Source organism: Diadema setosum, chromosome 6 (genome assembly GCF_964275005.1).
Source record: "Diadema setosum chromosome 6, eeDiaSeto1, whole genome shotgun sequence".
In the NCBI taxonomy this organism is placed as follows: Eukaryota; Metazoa; Echinodermata; class Echinoidea; order Diadematoida; family Diadematidae; genus Diadema; species Diadema setosum.
In genome coordinates this window covers 3,395,467-3,410,108 of record NC_092690.1, presented here as the reverse complement: position 1 = coordinate 3,410,108, position 14,642 = coordinate 3,395,467, and the positions used below count along the sequence as shown (strand labels likewise).

General features: G+C 36.4%; 1 protein-coding gene across 1 annotated transcript; it reads right to left on the bottom strand.

The window, feature by feature from the left end:
• Positions 1 to 1,239: 1,239 nt before the first annotated feature.
• Positions 1,240 to 14,383, bottom strand: LOC140230148 (uncharacterized). The gene is made up of 9 exons (XM_072310339.1): positions 14,248 to 14,383; positions 12,780 to 13,073; positions 12,027 to 12,185; positions 9,714 to 10,031; positions 8,857 to 9,021; positions 5,160 to 5,435; positions 4,354 to 4,483; positions 2,384 to 2,557; positions 1,240 to 1,476 (listed from the first exon to the last, which is right to left on the bottom strand). Exons 1-9 carry the CDS (start codon positions 14,381 to 14,383, stop codon positions 1,329 to 1,331), a joined length of 1,800 nt encoding a protein of 599 aa, XP_072166440.1. The 3' UTR covers positions 1,240 to 1,328.
• Between the last annotated feature and the right edge of the window lie 259 nt (positions 14,384 to 14,642).

Genomic DNA, 14,642 nt, shown 5'->3' with positions numbered 1-14,642 from the left:
ACTTATTCTTAAACTCTAGTCCTCATTTTATTGACTGGAACGTATTACTTGAAATAATGTTCTGAATCATGATATCAATGAAGCGTTTCAATATATTCACATTAGCTACTGACAGATATAGCTTATGATTGTACGGACGATAAACTGTGTTTTGTGTTTGTTGTTTTTTTTTTTTCTTCCAAATCACTGTCTATTGGCAGGTCTTCTATTCCTATGTACTGGAATTGCCCTGAGAAATTAATTATCAAGACATTGCACAAAAAGATGTTTTTTTTTCATATTTATTTTTCACCACTGAAGCAGAACAGTACATTTCTAAAAAACAAAGTATCGTTCTAATCACCATGAGACTATACTTACGATATAACATTATCTATTTGGAAAAAAAAAATGACTATTATCGTTGGGGCGTACAGAAAACGGAAGCCTATCCAACGTACCTCACTGCAACAATATTATAATATTTACAGTTCCTTTACAGGTTCTTGAAAGTGCACATGCATCAGCGGGATATTACCTAGACTATACAGGCACGATTACGTGCTCTTTTAAACGTTTTCCTTATTACATTGAATTTCACCAGACAGTCAATGCTGTACGAGGATTTCGTCGACCATACCTTATAATAAATTTTCTACAAACAGACACACAGACACACAAGCTATCAACCTCTGTGTAAGTTTCGAATATTATAATCCAGATATAAATGAGCACCTGAATGAGATATAAGGTAAGTTTTCTTCGTAAAAAGAGGTAGAATATTACAGTGAATAGCATGGACAGTATAAATGCAGCAGGGTGCCAAAGAAGATAAAGAACTATCATGAAGGTGGCATAATGTACAACTAATTGAAGTAAAATGCTATGCTCTTGTTTCACCGACATGATGCCCTGTAAGCGGGGAGCAACATGGCAGGAGGAAATGATAGCTATTCATTAGAAAATATCCATTATTCTTAACTTAACAAAACCACAGAACTCTAGCAAATCCGTATTTTGTTTATTATCTCAATATTATGTATTACAGTACAAATGTTCTAAGCATGTTTTCAATGATGATGACTTGGGTCTGCTGTGATGGCCCAGTTAGTGACTGTCCATTTCTTGAAAAGACATCGATTTCTTTAGGGAAAGACGCTAATGTCAAAAGAATGTCTATCATTGGCTGTAGCCAGAAAAAAAAAAAACAACAACAACAACAACAACAATGAAATAACTTCTTCTTCGTCGTCATCTTCTTCTTCTTCTTCTTCTTTTTTTTGAGGGCACATGTAATAAAATGAATAAATCTAAAAGATTAAGTTTCCATCATTGCCATTGTCGTAATTCTAGGGAAAGCCGAAGAATGGGTCTGCGGTGAGGTAGAAGCAATCTCTCGGGGCTCCTGCCGGGGTGAATTCCTGGTCCGGCCCTTCGAACCCGTTCATTCCCGCTTTCATACAGACCACAATCGTATTGGGAACACTGCCAACGCACCTATAATGGAGAGAAGGGGGAAGAGAGAGTGAAAAAAAAATCCTAGGGGACAGTTTAAAGGGATTGTATAGTTTTGTTTTTTGTTTTTTGTTTTTGGTTTTTTTGTGAGTATAGTGAGAAACCTCTTATGAAAAATGAAAGAGCATGTAATTCCAAGAGGGATTTAATGCTTATTTGATGAAAATTGGTTTTGAAATGACCGAGATATCAAAAACAGAGCGGTCGTAATAAAGTGTGGGACCCACATTTTATTACGATCGTGTTGTTTCACTTTGTTTTTGGATGTTTCAGCTATTCCAAACCCGATTTTTATCAAACAAACTTTGAATTCCTCTTAAGATGGTATGCTCTGTACTGTTTTATAAGTGTTTTCTTGGTATCTCGCAAAAAAAGTTCAAGCCCAATTTTCATCTCCACCAATACTGTACCATCCCTTTAAACAGCAATTACCCAAAATGAAAGCAGTACATTTTGGAATGAAGCTAATGTTCACACGCATGAATTTCAATCCTTACCAATTTAATGAAGTTCATATAATGTCGTGAACTGACATAATCGGCCCTAATTCATAAAGTTAGTGTCAAGCAGAATAATCGATGGTTTTAATTAAATTTAGTCCATAGATTATTTAGTCCATAGATTATTTAAAACGCTTATAAGCGCCGAATAGGCGTATCAGCGTATGTTAAAATTTTCATGCCCCTTGGCGTACGCAATCTCTGAAGCATATCATGCTGGGGAAAAAAAAAGTTAGCATAATCCATGGACTACTAGGTTCAAGCCTACCTTTCGGAAGGCGGGCTCATGACTTTAAGCTGCAAATTTAGATGAGAATTGTGTATTCACATGAATGTCATACTTCATGCATATATGCATGATTCCTCATTATAATAATCCTGACACCCACCTGCAATAATCGTCTCGTCCATCCCCATCCTCATCCTTCATGTACCACGTGTTGGAGTAGCCCGGATCAAACCACTCGACCGAGGGATTGGGGGAGGTGTAAGCCATGACATCTTGTCCCTCCGATCCCGCCAGGTGGCACGACAAGAACGGCTTACCGTCAGTGCGCACGACTCTGTAGACAAGACAGACAAAAAAAAATGAATAACCGCACAAAGTATGGGAATTTTCTTGTAAGTAACATTGCTCCAGCACGTGTGCTCCAATAACAAATGGATATGATGACGAGTTTGAAGGCAAAAGGTGTTAACTCCGTTCTTCTTATTTTAAGATATTTATTATCATAGCTCTGTAAAAACAAAGAAAATTATTAGAAAATATTGGGATACTTTAAATCACAACTCGAAGAAGATTTCTCATTATGTAGCAAGTGAGGTATTAATTGAAAGGTCTAACCTTGTTCTATGTGATGATTGATTTAATTCAATACAATGCTTGGCGCTTTACCTATTTTGCGAACAATCTCGTCATATGCATAAATACATGTAGATATAAAGAAAGAAAAAAAGATAGATAGATAGACATAGATAGATAGATAAATGAACATACTATTATGAAATATATACATACCAGTAGCATCAACGAGAGCCACAATCTTTTTTTAACCTTTCTATTGCTTTATAACTATAAAAAAAAAAAACCAACTCAGTCAAGGATGAAATGTAAGGAGAGCCAAATGTTTTGTTATGGCCGACAGAAGTTCGGTGTACACCAGCCCCATAATATAAATTTGTTTTAGGGGTAACCTTGATTACAGGATGGTACTCAACACGCAAAGTTCAATCACATACTGTTATAATATGGTCAAAAACTAAGTTGACACGACAGTTGAAGATCAATACGTAAAGAGAGAAAAAAAGAAAAGGGGAATGGTGTTCAGCTTAAGAGTTTAACGTCATATAATTTACATGTACGATTTTAGTGTTATTTCCAATAACGTAATATGGAAATTAGATTATTTACAGCCCATAGACAAGCCTTCGATCAACATCTTAATTCATTCTAAAACAAAACATTGAACTAGAAATTGATTTTTAATATCCCGCACACCAAATCATGCCCTTAATTGCTAATGTCCAAGTATAACTTGATCCTACTGGAACCAGTATAATCGTTGATTACTCTGTCTCTTTACAGAAAGAAAAAAGGACAGATTGACAAATACATATAATAGGTAAATAGATCCTGTATATCAATATAGATAGATGGATAGATAGATAGGTATATAGATAGATAAGTGGATAGATAAATAGATAGATAGAAAGATAGATAGACAGATAGATAAATAGATACTGTACCAGATACAGATAGATCATCGTGTAAAAACAAATGTGAGAGTTATAGAACGATCGATGGCAGCATTCTTTGTCTCATCTGACGGAGCTCATGTATTTGCCCGTATATGAATTATTGATAGTTGAAACTTCCATGGACCCTTGAAGGGTTGGTATAGTAATTGGTCGAGATGGGCTTTCAGGTTTCCAAAGTTTTTGTTTGCCTTCTTATGATTGATTTCTTTTTTTTTAGACAATCAGAAACCTCTTATAAATAATATGAAAGAGCATAACCATGTTCAGAGGAATTCAAAGTTGTTGTTTTTTTTTTGGTTTTTTTATGGTAATTGGTTTTGAAATGGCAGAGATATTCAAACAAAGTGATCCTAATAAAGATGGGCCCCACCGTTTGTTAAGAGGGCTTTGTTTTACTTTGTTTCAGGGTATCTCAGCCATTTCAAAGCGGATTTTCATCAAACAAACTTTGAATTCCACTTGGAACGTGATGCTATTAAACATTTCATAAAGTGGTTTCTAAGCAAAGTATCTCACACAGTAGTTAACAGATAAATCAATCTCAACCAACTCTATATCATCCCATTACCCCTTTACTCTCACAGACATATCGTGGACTTACCTGCAGTAATCGTTAGGGGCGCCCTGTCCCTGTACGTCCGCCCAGCCCCTGAAGAACTGGACTAATCCGCGTTCTTCTACAGACGATGGGCGGGGCTTCAGCGCTGTGATGGAGCCTGACAATGCATTGTCTGCTTGTGATTGAGCAGACGAAACGAAATTATTGCAGATTGTGTAACATCCGTGATTGTGACATCATAACCACCTCTCTTTCCTTTATTACTATACTAGAATGATTCAGAGCACACAGTGAGCAAGAAAACGTTGCAAAGGAATTATTATATTCTTCTTTTTTCGAACATCTTTTATTTTCATCGATAAGCTTCTGTGGAAGAGACTTACTGGACTTTAAATTTTGTTTGCTTTCTTAACACTGCAAAATACCGGAATCATTCGGCACAGAAAACCCCATAGCCTTGTAAACATCATCCAAAGTATCATACACTGAAAGTGGTTAGAGGGGCAGCCTAACTGGATGTATTTATCCATTCTTTTGATGTTCTCATCAATTATTCCATCTTTGCTTATAACTCAATTATTCATGTATACCTATTCATTTTCTTTATCTTTTGTATCATTCTGCAGGGTTGTTGTTAAGGGTTTGATTCTACTGACAGTGCAAATGTAAGTAGCAACAGTACTTTATGGCAGATGAAGCAGTAGTGTCATCATTACTATTATTGTTATCAATATGTTATTACCACATAATCATCACCATCACTATTTCGGTCATGAATAAACTTGATGCTATTACAATAAAACCTTAATAGAAAATCTAGTTCATATTCATTTCAATTTATCACTTACTTTCGTCAGGAGGTGATGTCGGTGCGACCACGGGTTCGGCAGGAGAGGTCTGATCCGGCGCAAAGTTGCAGTAATCGCCCGTGTCGCAGCTACACATGCTCCCGCTGATCCCCCGGTAGGAGAGCCCCGCGCTGGTCAGGGTAAGACCGAAGCTCTCCTGAGCCGCTGCAGTGATGGCATCGAACGGAGCATCGCCGGGTCCGTAGCACACGTTCCTCTCCGATAGGAGCGGTTCGGCGCATCCACGGGTCCTCTGGGTGATCGTCATCTCGCCAACTGCATTCATCAACCGAAGAAAAGAAGTTATATAAACATATGAATGAGGAAATACAGAAATAATATATAGATAAATAACGATAAGGGGAAAAGAATTACAACTGAATAAATTGAAAAATAAATAGGTGATAATGAATAAATAGATAGATAGATAAATAAATAAATAAATAAATGAATAAATATATATATATATATATAATATATATATATAACGGTATCGTTAAATAACTTGGAGCTGCGGACAAAGACAAAAGACTGGGGGTATTAAAAAAAAATGTTGCTAAGAGCCGGGCAGTGTGTATCCACTAAGTAATAGCCGTTTTAGTTTGCGTTTGAAGGTAAATAAAGATAAGGAAGAAGTAATATCTTGAGGGAGGTCATTCCAGTATCTGGGTCCAGTAAACATAATTGTTTTCTTTGCAAAATAGTGCGAGTACGGGGAAGGTGATAAGCGTCACTCTGACGAGTGGGGTAGCAATGAATAGAGCGATTTCATTTGAACATGTGGATAAAAACAGATGGTAATTCATTAGTTGTTAATTTATACATAAAAATTCCAAGATTATAATAAAATAGGTCTGGAATTTTAAGAATTCTGTTTTGATGAAAAAAAAAAAAAAAAAAAAAAAAAACAGGTGGTATGAGCAAAATATCCGGCGTGGTTTATAATTCTTATTGCACGCTTTTGAATACAAAGAAGGGAATCTAATAGTAAATTAATTGCATTTCCCCATGCCAAAATTACATAATTAAAGTGTGGAGATATTAAAGAAGAATATATACTCTGCAAAATATAAACAGGGAACAAATGTTTAAGCTTATTTAAAATTCCAATATTTCTGGACAAAATTTTACTAACAAATTTAATACGAGTTTTCCAGGATAATTCTCGGTCAATCCAAAGCCCTAAAAAACTTTGCGTTATTGACCTGCGTTACACATATATCATTTATTTTGTTTTTATTTTGTATTTATTCATGTGGAACAACATTCAAAGAATTAATGAATACCATATAATAACTTTTTTCTATATTTAGGGATAATTTGTTTGCATAAATCCAGGATTGCAGAGACCTAAGTTCAGTATTCATCATATCAATTAATGTATCAGGGCCTCGATGAGAACAAAACAAACATTTGTCGTTCCATTTGATTGAAGGTTCATTCAATTATTTAGCAAATCCTCGTCACTGCACAATAGTCATTCTGTCATTCAAAATTGCAAGTTACTCGTATGATTTAACATTTCGATCAATGAAATTTCCAGATGTGCCTTTCGAATTCGTAAAAAGGGCATTCAAATTGGCACGTGCTCTTCAGTTCTTCATTATTCGCAAGCACTGGCCGAAAAGAGTATGTCAGTCATTTAATTTCGCGTATATATGGGCAGTCAAATTCCCAATAATATTATGCTCATTCAAGTTTTAACGTCATGTTATTTCTTCTTTTTTTTTTTTGAAAAAGTGAGAACATTATTAAACGCGTATTTCTATTTGACTTTTTGTTATATTCACGCACTGTTAAGCAGTAAAAGTATCATATTTTTGACCCTACTAACTTTAGTTTGTTGTTCTGTAACACCTCTTTTCTGCATACATGTCATTTTAGGCCTACATGTACCCATACTACAGAAAACTTCATCTTCTTCCAGTCATGACAACACACTTTAGTTAGATACACACGTATTTCTCAAGAAGACAAAAAAAAAAAAAAAATTATAGGAACATTATGATGATCATATTAACAATGACTTCCTAGAACTGGCCGACGCATACGGAATAAAGCGCTCAACGGCCAGATAAGTTGTGGCCACATGCACTATCTTCGGACTGGAAGACTAAATAAGCACAAGTAAGAAAAAAAAAAACTGTTGCCAAATCTTTAAAATGAATACGTAAATATGACATGTAATGACGCTTGCAAAACAATAAATATGTTTGAAAAAATAAAATAAAGAGAGAACCAAAGCATAAACATGTGTTCTAAATTGACTGCAAAAGATGTTAAATTGGATGCCCAAAGATGAATTCGAATGAACGAGTGCAGCATGTCCGTGATCACGTGATTATCATTCTAAATTGAATGAACGAATAACGAAAATGGTGCTTATTCTACGAATTTCAATTTAAAAAGTGTTAATTAGAATGAGGCTAAAGGTAATTCCAATGCTCCAAAATGAAATTGAATGAAGAGATCATAGAATTGAAATACCGAATAATGATCTACGCTAAATTTTGCTAAATTGAATGCAGCAATTAGGAATTGGACTGACAAAAGTGCGAAATTGGCCGTGAAAACCTTAACTTAAATCGGTCGATAAATAAAAATCAGTACAAATATACAATCACAGTAAAAAAAAGGATAATAAGAATTGTGCAAGCACTTAATGTACTTTATTAAGAATTGTTAGCAAAATTTGCGATTTGCAATAAAGTAAATATCACTTAATTAGAATTGCTTCAGCCCATATGTTGGCTGATGCTGTTATTGATGTGGCTGTTGTTGTTGCTGCTGTTGCTGTTGCTGATTTTGTTGATTTCTTGTTATTGCTGACATTGTCGCCAGTGTTGTTGTTTGTTTGTTTGTTTGTTTGGTTTTTTGTTTTTGTTTTTTGTTTGTTTGTTTGTTTGTTTGTTTGTTTTTGGGGGTAATGTTGTTTTGAAAGAGAGGAAGCGAAACGCTCTTGATTGGATAACTGGTCAGACTGCGCTCTGTTTTTCAGACCCATCACGACAAACTAGGATCGGTCCTATATCAGGACAAACATGGCGCTCGGATAAAGTTATGGTAAGAACGGCTGACCATTTTCGCGCCATCTGTGAGATGTGGATGATACTACAGTATGCCCCCCCCCCAAAAAAAAAGTAATAATAATAATAATGATAATAATAATAAATAAATATATATATATATATATATATATATATATATATATATATAAATAAAAATAACGGGAACCTCCGCAACGATAACTTTAAAAATAGTGTATCAATTCAAATACAATTTCTGGGTAGGAAACTATAACTTACCAGTAGTATATACTTCTTACAGGAAATCCCATCCAATTTGCTTGAGTGGTCAAAGAGAAATAAGGATTTTTGTAGAGCATGTCAGGAATACCTTCCCGCCAAGTTCTGTCCATTGTGTTCATACATCATACAGTTCTAAGAGCATCCAAGTGCTAATCTTGGAAGAAACAGACCCACGGCATGCTTTACAGCGATCCACATTTCTCTGTGACCACCAAACCAAACTGAATTGTGTTCTCTGCGATATATATCTACGATGTTATATTTCAAGCGCCTGAAATTGTAGAATTCAAACAGTTTAATCATATGAAAGTTTTCAATGCGAGTATTCCATTGTATTTTTTCCTTTTTTTTGCGGGGGGGGGGGGGGGGGGTGACAATACTTTACGTACATGCCTCGTGGTAGACCAGTATTGTAACAGTCATGTTCCCGCAGCTGCCGACCAGCGTGCAGTCCTGTACCATCTGGCCGGACCCGCCGCAGTTTCCTCCCGGGAGAGGGATGGACGGGTGGGAGGAGGTCAGCTCGTTGCACTCTGAGCAATGGAGGATACCATCTTAAACACCGAGAAACAAACAAACAGACAGACATTGTCAGACAGACAGGTGAAATGATGAAGCCTGCAGAATTCATTCTTCGAGTTACGAGTTGGTCATACATGAAAAAAAAAAAAAAAGAATTGTGTCATAACAGAAAAACTATACTACCTGCTGCAGAGAAAATGGAAAAAAAAAAGTTTCGGCAGTAGCAGAAGTACTACAACTACTAGTACGATATAGTAGCAGTAGTAATAGTAATAGCACAGCAGCGGCAGAAGAAGTAGTAGTATTAGTAGTAGTAGTAGTAATAGTAGTAGTTCTAGTAGTAGCAGCAATAATAGTAGTAGTAGTAGTAGTAGTAGTAGTAGTAATAGCAGTAGTAGTAGTAGTAGTAGCAGCAGCGATTATAGTAGTAGTAGTAGTAGTAGTAGTAGTAATAGTAGTATAGTAATAGCAGTAGTAGTAGTAGTAGTAGTAGTAGTAGAGTATAGTAGCAGTAGTAGTAGTAGTAGTAGTAGTAATAGTAGCAGTATCAGTAGTACTATAGTACCGTAGTAGAAGTAGTAGTAATAACAGTAGTGGTGGTGGTGGTGGTAGTAGTAGTAGTAGTAGTAGCGCTAGCAGTAGTAGTATCAGTAGAAGTAGTAGTAGTAGTAGTAGCAGCAGCAGTAGTAGTAGTTGTAGTAGTAGTCACCTTTAATATCATTACCTCCGCTATATTCAGGCTCAGGCTCAGGTTCCGCCCCCGGCTCCGCATTTGGTTCGTGGGGCTCCGGGGTCGGGGTACCAGGCTGGGGAACCACTGGTCCGAAGTTACAGTTGTCCAGCGTGTCACAGGTGCATATGCCGCCGGAGATTCCTTCGACAGTGAACTGATCAGTGGGGAAAGTCCCGCTCATACCTGCTTCCAGGGCGCCGCTGACCGTATCGAAGCGTGGGTCTCCCGGGCCGTAACAAGTGTTCTCCTCCGTATCAGGTTCGGCGCACCCCCGAACAACCTGAGTAAGGGTGAAGCCCCCAATGGACTCTACCCACCATGAAACGAAATGGAAGAGATTCTATTATAAGACAAATCAGGAAAGACAGTGGCCGGAGAGACCATTTTATATTCTCTCCTGTAATGAAACTGAGTTTAGGTTTGTCTTGCCAATGGAAGTGAGCATATAACAATGAACAATCTGCTGCCTTTTTTTTTAGGGGGGGGGGAGGAGCGCGCCGTACTGTTTCTTAATGAACAAAATCATTGCTGCAGTTTGACACTACCTCTCCTGTCTGCTTCCTAGCTAGAAAAAATGCATAACAAATTATGTCATTATCTTCGATTTTCAAAAGAAAGTATTTACGACTATAGCAAAATGTATTTTGCATCCAATTGTTGAAGATTCAGCTACTTTATTAGTAAGTAGAGATTACTTAATTTGTGCCGATCGTGTCTTCTCATAATGATCATGACAACAAACATACGCAAAGTGATACTGTGCCAAATTCGCATGATTTTGTAATGTATAGTCCCTTGTCATTTAAAGTAAAAACATTGTGTTATGTTCTTACACGTGTTGGCATTGTTGTTTCCTTTGCGCAGCTACTGCTCCCTTTTCATCGTATTTTTAATGATACATAATATACACTGTACATTTCGCTAATCAGAATGGTACATGATCTTGTGATATAGGTTTTCCCATTAATTTTCGCACTTTTGTCATTCAATTTCAAAGATTTATTATTCAATTTCGTCCCGAGAAGCAGGTGGAACGCAAATCCTAACTTCAATTCGTCAATTGTCATTGTAATTCGTTTTTCGTCAAACATTTTCGAAGACATAGCATTCAGAATCGTCAACTGTCATTCAAATTCGTCCCTCCCGCTGACGGATCGCAGAATGTGAAGATCAAATTCGTCTTTGTTCACACAATTTCATGAATTTTTCATTCAAATTAGTCAGATATTGTCGATTCTTTATTTTGATGGTTAACCAACTTTAAGCCGACATATTTTTACTTTCTCTCGTAAACTGTATCGTTACACATTATTCCCTAACCATTTGCTTTAACAATACACACGAAAAACAAGACTGCCAACGAAAATGATTGAAGGATAAACGACAGTCAAAAGTCATAACCCAGGACAGTATGTCAGTGTCACATTTTGAACTTTAACTCGTAATGTTCAGGTTTTCGCATCATAATGCATGAAGCAAAGTTTAAATTTTGTACCCTGGAAAGCAGCAAACATACTTATGTTATCCATTCTTTGACATGAAACAGGCGACAATTCTACACTTAAATTTTGTCTTTAATCATGTTTGCCTAGAAATCGTTTGTCAGTGTTTTCGTTTGCGAGACGGTATACGTCTGTTTGTACAAGAGTATCAGTGTGTACTCGGATTGCTTGTGTGTGTGTCTGTATCTGTGGTTCTGTGTGTGTGTGTGTGGGGGGGACACTTGTGTGTATGTTAACTCCTGAATGTAAAATGTGAACAGTTACAGAAAAAAAAAAACAATACATGAATGACTGGAACATCACACCTGATGGAGATATGAGACGAATATGAATGAAAATTTAACGAAATCGATCCTGCTGTTTTGAGTGCTGCAAGTGAGACTGACGAATTTGAACTGTAAATGACGAAAATGTATGCCAAATGACTAAATTGAATGGACTTTATTTGAAAATGAACGACGAAAGACGAATTTGAAAGTAAGATTGGCCTACTCCAGACATTCCGCAACGAAATTGAAGTAAAAATTTATGAAATTGAATGAAAAAAGTTTGAAAATGAATGGGAAAACCTATAGTATAGGCACATTAGAAATATAACCAATTGAACTGAAAATGTATCCCTATATGCTGATCGTAGGTGAAGAAGATTTCCTTTCTTATCATTGATTTTCACTGTCTTCTTCCATGTTCGTAGAATGTACTGTAACTGTATTGTCCAAACTTGTCATAATAATTTTATTTAAATAATTTACAATTTTCTTTCTTTTTTTCAATGTGACTACACGCGAAGACGCCCTCTTACGTTGTTGCGAAGACATCGTAACCGTGACCGTGGTATTCATACAGCCATTCGCACACTCGATAGACTGCAGATCAGTCCTTTCGCAGACCTGGGTCGGTAGTGGGATGGCCGATGAGGAAGAGCGTAAATCGCTGCATGCGGAGCAGCGAATTACATTACCTGGAAGAGAGAGATTTAAAAAAAAATATTTCAAACCTACATCACACGCCTGTGTTTTATGCTACTGCTTTAGAAGTTGCTGTTTGATTGTCTATGTATTTGTTTATTTAAGTGTTCATATAATCTTTTCTGTATTTTTTCATTGTTTTATAAAAATCTTAACATCTAATGCACTCAAAGAAGGATTTCACAATGGTTGAGACACAGATTAATGTGACTCATTGATTATAACATTGTCTTGCTTACTTATTTAATTTCACAATAATACACTTTGGTCTATACTGTATACTCTCTTTTTTCTTCAATTTGTCTCCCTCTACAAACAATTTGTAAGATCGTTGAATTAAGTTGATAAATTACAGATCGGTAAGTGCGGCCTTACAAAATTCATTTTAAGAGAGAGAGATAAATTGAAAAAAAAAAAAATCACACCTTAACAACTATAGGTACTTCATAAAAATATGCAAGGTAATGTCGATTGAAGTCCTTACCAAGACTCGAGTTGCGGTTCTTCGAGGTAACTGTCTCATTAAACTGTTGAAAACTAAACGAGAACAGAAACACACATACAAACAAACAAGCAAGAAAACCCACCGCCTGATACGCTTGGTGCAGGAGTCTGATTTTGCTCTGAGCCGGACCCTGTTACACCATCCGCTTCAGCCATGAGGTTCGCGTTGCAGTGATCGCCCGTGTCGCACGTGCATATACCACCAGTGGCTTGACCGCCGACCAGTGGCTCGAAGCCGGCTGTCGACTGGGCGAGGTTCCCCTGAAGCTCCGATAAGACCTGCTGGTAGGCGGCGCTGCTGGGTCCCTCACACGTGTTCTTGGGCATTTCACTCTCGCTACATCCCTTTTGACGAAGTCTGACCATCACATTACCGACTGTGGTTTGGAAACAAAAACACAAACCAAAACCAAACAAAATTTTCTCTTTTGTCAGAATTTTTATGCTAATAACCATCTACTACAAAGTATCACACAATCACAAGATGATATAAGGTTTGTTTGTTATATTCATTTGTTTGTTAGATTTATTTGTTTGTTTGGTTGGTTGGTTGGTTGTTTGTTTGGTTGTTGTTGTGTGTTTTTTTTTTTGTTTCTTTTTTTTATTTAGTTGATATGTTGAAGGATCCAAAATATCCGCAACATTTTTGTAAGAATTTTAAGAACAGCTTGAATGAAAATTAATAAAACAATGATACTTAAGGTTGGTGTATCGGCCAGATTCGAACTGAAAATGTCCACTAAAAAAATAAATAAATAAATAAAACCATTTAGTTCACTAAATAAATTGAATAGTGTAATAGATTCTTTCTGTAGGGTTTGGAAATAAAATCTAAATAATCCGTGTAACTGAAGTGTAAGAAATTAATTTGGTGATTGATTTCATTTAGTCAAAGTTGGTTTATGTGGTCTGGTTGTTGTTTAGTATTACCTTATTGAATAGTTGTTCGTATTTTACATTAATTGATTCATTTATTTATCCATTCATTTATTAATTTATTCATTCATCTACTCACCCATTCATTTACTTATTTGTTTGGTTATGCATTTATTTATTGATTTACTAAATATTATTCATTCAATCAATAAGTTGTTGTTTATTCATTATATTTGTCTATTTATGTATTTATTCATTTATCTATCTATCTATCTATCTATCAATTTATTCATCATCTATCTATTTGAGTGAGCGACATTTGTTGGAGAGCCACGGTGTTGTTTACAATCATAGTTTAAAATGACGGAAAGGATTGGATGTTGTTTGGGGAAAGAACAAGTTGTGTGTAGCAAAGGGCCTACAGGTGGTAAATTGACCATCTCTTGGGAGGTTGACTAATCCTGAGGCTGGATAGTGAGGGCCTTGATGTGGGGCTCCTGCAAAGTCGTCTTCTTTCCTCAAACGGAAGGGATACTACATACTACATAATATAATTTTTCGTATGGCTGGCACCGGCTGACAATAATTTCAGTAGTTCTTCCAAAAAGCAAATGTAAGAACATAGTTGACCATCGTCAGTACGTATAAGATGAAATTGGACAATTTTAGCCGTACGTGTTGGGTGATCGAGGGGCACGTTGGCATCCACGGTATAGCAGACTCCATTCTCTGAGCACGGTTCGGCCACCAGATCAGCATCCTCGCAGCTACCACTGGCAGGTATGGGAATCTCCGGACTCATGAATGACATCATCGAGCATCCAGAACACATGAGGGCGCTACCTGATTTTTATGATGCCAGAAATGGAACAACGATAAAACATGAATGAACGAAGAACGTAAAGATCGTCAGAAGTTCAGTTATAACATAATTCTATGAAGAGGATTTATGCCATTTCAATGTTATAGTATAATGAATACCTTCATGTAGTCATTGAATTGACAAAATTATAAAATCAGTCGTTGAATAAATTGAATGAGTGGAGAATGGGTTATGATGGGTTCAAGTT